Below are 9,247 nucleotides of genomic sequence, written 5' to 3' on the forward strand. Positions count from 1 at the left end.
TTTCCTTCTTTAATCATATAGAATCACTTTTTGCTAAATTGCTGCTCTTCTACATGTGTGAAGCCTTCATGAATGCATAACTTTGCTGCCTCAAAATATTATTTTATTCAGGCAGATTATACATGGTATCAAGTCGTAAGTAAATCTGCTGTTCAGATGTAAAGGAATTTTAGTCTAAATCATACCTGTTTAGTAATCTTTTAATCAAAGAATGAACTCAACATAGTGAATTGGAAGTATCCCAACAAGGCATCCAAAAAGATCTGCTAGATTGTATCATTATAGCTACCCAGGGAGCCAGGTAATGAAATGAACGAAGCTTACTGGCAGAACCAAAACAGTTACACAAACAAATAAGGGCATATGTATAAAAATCAAGTGCCTGATCTATGTTGTCTCTCTTTTCCCCATGTGTTTTTCTGGTTATTAGAGACATCTTTCAGGCAAAATTTAGGAGAAAAATTAAGCATAAATACCTTTTTTAAAGAAAAGTACTCCTTGGGTCACAAGTGATGTCCCACTGGGCTTTATTTTAGCTAAGTTTTGATGAATGTTTATACATGTGTAGAGTTTACAAAAAATAGTGTATTTTGATTTGATTATCATAGAATCACAGAATGGTTTGGGTTGGAAGGGACCTTTAAAGATCATCTAGTTCAACCCCCCTGCCACAGGCAGAGACATCCTTCACTAGATCAGGTTGCTCAAATTATATCTTCATTTAAAGCACTGCGAGACAATGAAGTAACTTGTATATTAACCTCCCCATCAGAAGCCAAATTTGGAAAATTGCTTTTAGTACAAAAATAGATGGAGAATTAATATTGTAGCTAGTCTGATCAAGTGAATGGAGAACTGGACCGGAATTGAAGAAGTTCAGGTTCTGCTCCCAACTCTGCCACTCTTCTCATAGAAAACCATGGGCAAGGAGCTTTGTTGCTTTTTCTAGTCATAAAGTGTTTTGTAATTTACTGATTAGAGATGCTGTGTACAACTTACCAAATGATAGTATTACTTTAATATTATTCTTCATGCACACCAGAAATTGGTTTTGACAGTCTTTCTGATAATTTGGCTATAATACTAAAGCTACATATTAAGTTGTGATGGGCTTTGCCCCTTGACAAATCTCATTAGAAGATCTTATTTAAGGAGAAAGTGAATCGAGTTAGCAGGACCTGATGTTGCCATTTTTTCTTCATCTGCCACTGGTTATGCATAATTAACCAGCAAAGTTTTGTAGGCTGATCCAGAAATCTTATTCAATCAAGGCTGCTGTCATTTTTTCCCCTTTTTTTCAATGGCAACATTTGGGTTTTTTTAAAATAGATAGCTTTTAGCAAAAAATACTTTGTTTAGAAGAAGAGATGAGAACAAAGCACTGGGTGTTTTTTCCATAGCCAAAAACAAATGAGCAGAACCAGGACAAATATGAATACTTTTTAAAGCATTGAACCTATGTTGTTCATCGAAAAATGAAAACTGGTACATCAGGTCACTGGGAAATCTATTTTGTACAGAACACAGTTTTACAATATGTTGTTGATTACGCTAAAGAAAAGAAATGCTGTGTCACAGCACTTACTGCTTTCATCACTCTAGGGCCGGTCAGCTCCCTGAGGTTCAAAATCTTGTTAATTATACTGCGAAGACTGGTGTAGCCCTCGGAGCTTGCCGCAAATATGAGAACCCTGAACCACTGCTGCTGGAAGAATTTAAAAATCCTTTCAGGTTTCAGATGCTCAAGGTATGCTTATTTTTACTGTCATCTTCACTCCATATTGTTGCCAAGGCTTTGTCTGCACAGCCATGGTTTGTAGAACTGAGATTCAGATGTTGTTATTTTCCTTCCATCTCACATCTGTAGCAAGTTGTTTCTGTGTTGAAGTTCCATGCTAAACCTGTACCTGTCCAGAATGACAACAGCTTCTCTCTCATTTAGAGGAGGCTGTTGACTGCCTCAGGTGGGAACTCTTAAATGTTAGATTGAAATGGTCTTTTTTCATGTCCACGTATAGTAAATATTTCAATTCTGTCTTACAGGTACAGAATGAAAAATACCTTGATTATTTGAAAGCCGCTAATGTGCAAAAGCACACTTTACCAACTCAGTTAAATGTCAGCAGTGAAGCATATCTCCTTGGAAACACAACCAACAGTTCCATATCCTACATGTTTTCTCCACTGTCATCTACAGACAGGTAATACAAATGTTCTCTGTTCTCCTCCTAATACTTGAATGGTCAAATCTGCTTGAATCTTTGAGTGGTAAGAGCTAGGACTTTCTTCTTGTTCATGTCTTGGGGCATAACGGAAGAGTGGTTCTAACGGTTCAGGCATTTTTTTTCTTCGCTAACATTTACCCAGACTGAGTAGATTGACTTGGATGTGGTGAACAATTACAGTGTATATTGATGCCAAGTCCTAAGCCTGAATATGTCAACTTTCATTCACATTCAGAAATGCAGGCAATGTAGAACACTGTGATTCCACCCAAAAGCTATTCTGCATTTCACAAATGGAGTTTCACTGGCATTTTTCTGGAGAACAGAAAGAATACAACAACTGACAAAATAGACCTATATTTAAATATGCTTACTTTCCACTACAGGTTAAATTTTTCTGTAGATGTACGGACTCGATCAACAAGAGGATTAATAGTTTTCGTGGAGGACAAGTCTGAGGACTCTTTTATGGCTCTCCACATTTCAAAAGGACGTTTTGTCTTTTCACTTGGCTTTGGAGGAAAACAAATCAAAATCAAAACCAGTATTAAATATAATGATGGGCAATGGCACACTGTAAGTAGTATGGCACAGGAACCGTTGTGAAACCACAACTAACATTCAGCAGGCACAGCCTATTGAATTTTTAAGTTATTAGAAATTCGATTTTGGTCACCTGAAGTTAATTCCTATGCCTGAAAGGTCATGTGGTTGACACGTCTCTGTTATGAGAGAGCTTATTTATGGTCCCAGCATGTTATTTTCAGTTTAAATATTTCAACAGTACAGTGTTTAAGTTCAAGGAAAAAAATCTCCAGTGGCTTTCATTGGCCCTGGGGTTTTTCATTCTATTGTGTTTGCACCCTGCAAAGGTGGTCTTTAGCACAGATGGGAAGAATGTCCGCCTTGTTGTTGATGGTCTAAGGGCCCAGCATAGAAGATTAGCAACACATTCTGCCATCAGCATTAAGCCACCAATCTACGTGGGAGGGCTGCCATCACTGAAAAGACAGGTAAATAATTGACACATCCCGCACACTCCCCATGCTGCACTAATTACATGTGAAAGTGTTAATATGCAGGATTTCCATGCTGAAAAGGTTTGGGGGATATTTCTGAGCACCGAGTGAGCACCATCTGTGACTGGTGTTTGCAGTTGTTGATTACAGATCTTTTTCCTCACCTGTTCATACAGCTCTCAGCTGGACCCATATTTTCAATGTGTGTTGCTGAGACACTGATGACAACCATGTACTATTTTCATTTCAATTCTTTCAAAAATAGAAAAGACCAAAGTCACATTTGTAATTCCAGGAATACCCTCGTCCCGCACAATATTTACCTCAGTGGACTAAGTGATAATCTGTAGAGAAGCAAAGGAATTCTTCTCATTAATGAATTATGAATGTAGAACTGGATTTTAACCTGAAATATGTGTGGTTCCTATTACTCTAAAAATTGGACAATTAATGATGCAGGGCATTTTATTTAAATCTGATTTAAATAAACAGCCTCTTTGGAAGGGAAGGGTGTCCTTGAGATTTCACAACTCCTGTTGCGTTGTCTTTTTGACACATCATTGGGAAGTATCTGTTCTGCAAGCAGGAATTATGTTAACTCAGAATCAACTGTTACTTTCATATTTTAAGCTCTTTTTTTAAACTTCGGAATACCCTTTCACTGCATCAGAGATGGGTTTTAGGTGCCTTTAGTACCGGTTGGCTTTCTACAGTCCAACAGTACAAAAGAACTAATGGGTATTCTTACTAAAAAAATTGCCATCATGCTTTAGTATTCATGTCTTGAAATATGCTTTCAGAATATACCAATGAACAGTTTCAAGGGTTGCCTGAGGAATTTTCAGATGAATGGAAAAGTCATGAATGCACCTCAGCAAATAAATGGCATACTTCCATGTCTGGATGTTCCCATGGACATGGGGATTTATTTCTTTAATGACGGAGGATACATCACCATTGGTAAGCTGTGTAGAGATTATGGTGTATGGAATTGTCTTAAGTGGGTATGTGTAAGGATTTATTTATTTATTTGTTACATGGTTTTCCAGTTATCTCCTCCTATGATCATTCCTCTACCCACTGTTTAATTCTCCACAGGTAATTTGCTGATGGGCTTGGATTTTAGGATTGTATTTACCATTCGACCAAGGACTTCAACAGGTATACTCCTCCATGCTGGAAGCAAGCAAGACAACTACTTGACTATTTACATGGAAGGAGGAAAGGTAAGTACAGGCTGTGTTTCCGTTTCAGCTGTATTGCCCTCATTCAGCAGGGGGAATTCTGACCTTGAACTTTGGACTTACGTGTTACAACATTTGTCTGTAGGTATAACATTAAACAACTTCCTCAGAGTTGTTCAAAACCATTGCATGGAAAATTGAGCATTTAACCTGTCTCTATGCCTACATTAGCAGCTTCCATTGTGTGCACACTAGCTTGCACATGCTTTCTTCACAGCAGTGAGCAGCAGGGCACAGTCTTAACTTTCTCAGGCTTCTGAGCCTTTGCAAAAATGCACTGGGGTTTTGGCCAGAGGCTCCAGAACTCCGTGGCTTATTCCCACTCCTACATCAGCCATCATGGGGCTGTACTGATGCAGCTCCGTAACCACATCCATTATAGAACTTGAGCAGTCTTGCTGTGTGTTAACATCTTCTCCTCTAGTTGATGGGTGTGTCATGGTGGTGATTATTATCACTGTTGCTTTTGCATAATGTAACAGCTTCAGAATGTGAGTCTTGGACTACAAAACTATTGTGGTTGCTGCTGGAAGGACATCAAATAGAAAGATGTCAGTGCTCCACAGAACCTGCTGTCTCATGACACGGTTTAACCAGCATGTGTCTACCTAACTCCAGAAAGGTCAGCTTTGCTATTCTCTTCCCAGATTAGGGAACTTGTTTTTATTATTTATCCTTTTGTCATCAGTTATTTTCCCCCAGATCACTGATCTGGTTCAAGACACAACTAGAACATGGAAGCAGGGGCATCAACAGCTGGGGACTCCTTAAGGGCAAGATTGACCACTTTTTTCAGCAGTAACTTAGATTCATGCTGGCCGTCAGTATGGACAGGATGCAACAGGAAGGAATAAAAGGTCAATGCGACACCATCATTCAGCCTGATAGGAAGTGGACTCAGCATATCAGTTACCTGACCATTACCAAGTTTGTTGTAACCTTCACACCAAAAGAGAGTTTGAAAGGAAGATGTTGGAAAAAAAAAAAATGCACTCACAAGGAATGAGAAGCAAGATGTGAGAAAGCACAAGCAGGTGCTTATTCAGAATGTCATCCTAAATAGTCAGGCTGCAAGCTTTGTCAGTGAACTATGAGTAGTCCAAAACTGTGTGAAAGGCCAGAGAAATATATTGCAGAGATTCTCTCAGGAGATGCCAAGCGTATAGATGACTGCTTTGGGACAGGAAGGTCCAGTAGGAAAGACCTTGTCTCAGAGAGATTATGTCAAAAGAATTACCATAATTTTGTAAGATTGAGGGGGAAAGACAGAGGTATGTATTTATGCTTGTAAAATTTGTCAAATATCCTTTCCTGGGATTCTATTAGGGAAATTTACTTTCCTCTTGGAGAGGATAATTTCTGAAATATGTATACAATGACTGTGACTCTTAAAACTAGGTGAAACCCAGCCATCACAAGTTCAGTAAATTACTTAAAGTACTGTATTTTTCTGTTGCTCTCTTCTTTGCCACGCTAACCTAAAAGATAACTTTTTTACAGGTCATTGCTGCTGGAAATAATGGTGCTGGAGAATTCCAGATATCAGTCACACCTGAGCAACCTCTGTCTAATGGACAGTGGCATACTATTGCAGGTACATTGTATCATACCAGTTCTTCTGAAACTTTGAAAGGACGGTGGGCAGAGAGCCTTGCAGCTCCAGATTTTTATTAATCATTTCACTTCTGTTTATTCTGAGAATACTCTTTAGAACAATATAAGTGTCTTGTGTTAATTCAAGGCTTTACGTAAGATGGGTTTTTTGGACTGTATTTAGCCCCAGAGTACCTAGATGTGTCAATCTGACTTTGAATTAAAATAAAATCTATTTTTCCTACAAGTTAAATTTCAAGACAGATGCTATTTAAAAATAGTGCTGTATCTAGTTGATTCTTTAATAGGGATAAGAAAGAGTACTCACTTACCTGCTTCTTTGCAGCCTCGCAGAAGGAGAACATGGTGCAGCTAGAGGTGGGCACACAGAGTAACTATACCACTGGACTTCCACCCTCTCCTCCTAGACATGTTCATCAGCCACTCTACTTCGGCAAAATTCCAGGTAATATTATTGCTTCTTATTTTTTCATGTATCTACTGGCTTTTTTCCTTTCCAAAACAAAGGTCCCATTCATGCATGTAGTCCTATATAATCCCCCCTCTTTTGAAAGCCTTGCAGTAATTAACGTTCTTTAAAATCATTCTCACTTTATTAACTTGATCTTTCTACCTTGTTTTTTGTAGCAAATTTGGACATGCTGTGGCTTCCAGTTAAAGACCCATTTTTTGGCTGTCTTCGGAATATTAGCATCAATGACAAACATGTCTCCACCAGGAGAATTTCAGAGGTTCACGGTGTAGTGAGTTTGCACGGGTGCCCAGCAAAGTAACTTTGCTGTTATGGTACTTGTACGCTCATCAGGTTGGGTCTGCTGAAGTACTGTGCGAATTCATACAACGTGGGTTCCCCTTCTGCTGATCACCGTGTCACTGTCATCAGGCTGGTTATTCAGAACAGCTGGTGAGCAAATGCATCCTCTGGATGTGGACTGCGCCAAAGCAAATTAAAAGTATTTGCTTTGATAAACTCCCTTTTAAATGTTATTGATTTCCAAGGTAATCCATTGTGCCTTTTGAAATATATGCAGAAAATATAACTGTATATACCCTACAGGGCCAAATTCTGCTCTCACCCAAAACAGCATAGACTTGAGTAACTCCAGTGTCTTAATTTTGAAAATTTGCCTTAATGCTGGTCATCTTGAGAGCAAATTTGATCCACTAATATAAAGAATTTTATAAAAATATAAATCTCTTTGGATTGATGTTTATACAGAAATGTACATTAATGTTAAAAGTAATAATATAAATGGAGTTTGAAGCACTTTAAGGAGTGAAACTCTGGGAGTTTGTTACAATGCTAGGAATTCTGGGACCAAATAAATGCAGTATGTTCTTAAAACCATCCATTTTCTTGTTTGGTTATTTTAACCTGGTGTTTATTTTTTGTGCTTTTTACAGACTGCTAAATCCTGCTTGCTTTATGCAAATATTTCTGTAGCTTTAAGAAGCTGATTTGCCTGAATAACCAGGAGTCCATCATCTCTGCTTATTTGAATTTGGTTATATAAAAACCTCAGAGTAATTTTTCTTGTAATCTTCAGAGCCAGAAAGTCTCTTCCATGGGCTTTTTTTTTATTAGATGAAGACAAGTTATATTAGGAGCAGCAGTTGCACCTGCTACAGTTATGTAGCATGAATTGCAGGACTAAACCAGCAAAACTGTTTGTTTTGACATTCAGATCTGTAGTTTGTACCTGATCATGACCCATGGGCGGGGGCGGGGGGGGCGGGGACGACACCCAGTTTGCCTTATTCTTCTGAATACAGGGCTGGACTGAATAGACTTGACATGGCTGCTTCTTCCATTATCATTCAGAAGCAGCATTTTGATAGTTACTTTTTTTTTTTTCAATTCCCTGATGCCAACCCTCTTTACCAAAATTAAAACATTTTCTAAGGCTGGTCCTAGGTGGTAGCAGACAGCGATGCAAACAAACCCTCTTTCCCACCTAATGCAACGTTTGCTCCCACCTTCTACTGCCTTCTTGCTCAAGGTGCAGCAGCATGTCCTCAGTGTGTTTGGAATGAGGTGCTAGCTGGATTAATAGAAGAAGATGCCAGACCAATAGCCCTTATGGCTTTGGTCATTAATCCCGTATCAAATTTTTGCAGCTTTGCAGGATGGCAAAAGTGTCAAAGCTGTTCACACCAAATCCTGTGTTGCTTTTTCATAGAATCATAGAACGCTTTGGATTGGAAGGGACCTTTACAGGTCATCTAGTCCAACCCCCCTGCAAGAACAGGGACATCTTTAACTGGATCAGGTTGCTCAAAGCCCGATCCAACCTGACCTTGAATGTTTCCAGGGATGGGGCCTCCACTACCTCTCTGGGCAACCTGTTCCAGTGCCTCACCACCCTCATTGTAAAACATTTCTTTCTTAAATCCAGTCTAAATCTGCCCTCCCTTAGTTTAAAACCATTGCTCCTTGTCCTGTCACAAGAGGCCTTGCTAAAAAGTCTGTCCCTGTCTTTCCTATAGGCCCCCTTTAAGTACTGGAAGGCTGCTATAAGGTCTCTCTGGAGCCTTCTCTTCTTCAGGCTGAACAACCCCAACTCTCTCAGCCTGTCCTCGTAGGAGAGGTGCTCCAGCCCTCGGATCATTTTCGTGGCCCTCCTCTGGACTCACTCCAACAGGTCCATGTCCTCCTTGTGCTGAGGACTCCAGAGCTGGATGCAGTACTCCAGGTGAGGTCTCACCAGACCAGAGTAGAGGGGCAGAATCGCTGCCCTTGACCTGCTGGCCATGCTTCTTTTGATGCAGCCCAGGACACGGTTGGCCTTCTGGGCTGTGAGCGCACATTGTTGGCTCATGTCCAGCTTTTTGTCCATCAGTACCCCCAAGTCCTTTTCCGCAGGGCTGCTCTCGATCACATCATCCCCCAGCCTGTATTGAAACTGAGGATTGCCCTGACCCAGGTGTAGGACCCTGCATTTGACCTTGTTGAACCTCATGAGGTTCACACAGGCCCACTTCTCCAGCTTGTCCTTTTTCTTTTATGGCAACTCTGCTACACACAAATCTATGTCCATACAGAGGTTTCTTAGCTGTAGACCTAGTTTTGGACAGAATGGGATGCAGTAAAAGCATGCCTGGGGTTGAGACCTCCGAGGGAGCAGAGGATTTGCACGTAATGGCA

General features: G+C 40.0%; 1 protein-coding gene across 1 annotated transcript in view; it reads left to right on the top strand.

The window, feature by feature from the left end:
• The window catches only part of LAMA3 (laminin subunit alpha 3), a 122,179-nt gene extending 114,759 nt beyond the window's left edge, over positions 1–7,420 (top strand). The window contains exons 70-78 of the mRNA XM_075494487.1: positions 1,603–1,747; positions 2,044–2,201; positions 2,612–2,801; positions 3,098–3,238; positions 4,045–4,204; positions 4,343–4,470; positions 5,989–6,082; positions 6,428–6,547; positions 6,730–7,420. Of these exons, the coding sequence (XP_075350602.1) occupies positions 1,603–1,747; positions 2,044–2,201; positions 2,612–2,801; positions 3,098–3,238; positions 4,045–4,204; positions 4,343–4,470; positions 5,989–6,082; positions 6,428–6,547; positions 6,730–6,875 (1,282 nt within the window). The 3' untranslated portion in view covers positions 6,876–7,420. The remainder of the gene's footprint in view (positions 1–1,602; positions 1,748–2,043; positions 2,202–2,611; positions 2,802–3,097; positions 3,239–4,044; positions 4,205–4,342; positions 4,471–5,988; positions 6,083–6,427; positions 6,548–6,729) is intronic.
• Positions 7,421–9,247: the final 1,827 nt, after the last annotated feature.

Source organism: Mycteria americana, chromosome 2, assembly GCF_035582795.1.
Source record: "Mycteria americana isolate JAX WOST 10 ecotype Jacksonville Zoo and Gardens chromosome 2, USCA_MyAme_1.0, whole genome shotgun sequence".
NCBI classification, from domain to species: domain Eukaryota; kingdom Metazoa; phylum Chordata; class Aves; order Ciconiiformes; family Ciconiidae; genus Mycteria; species Mycteria americana.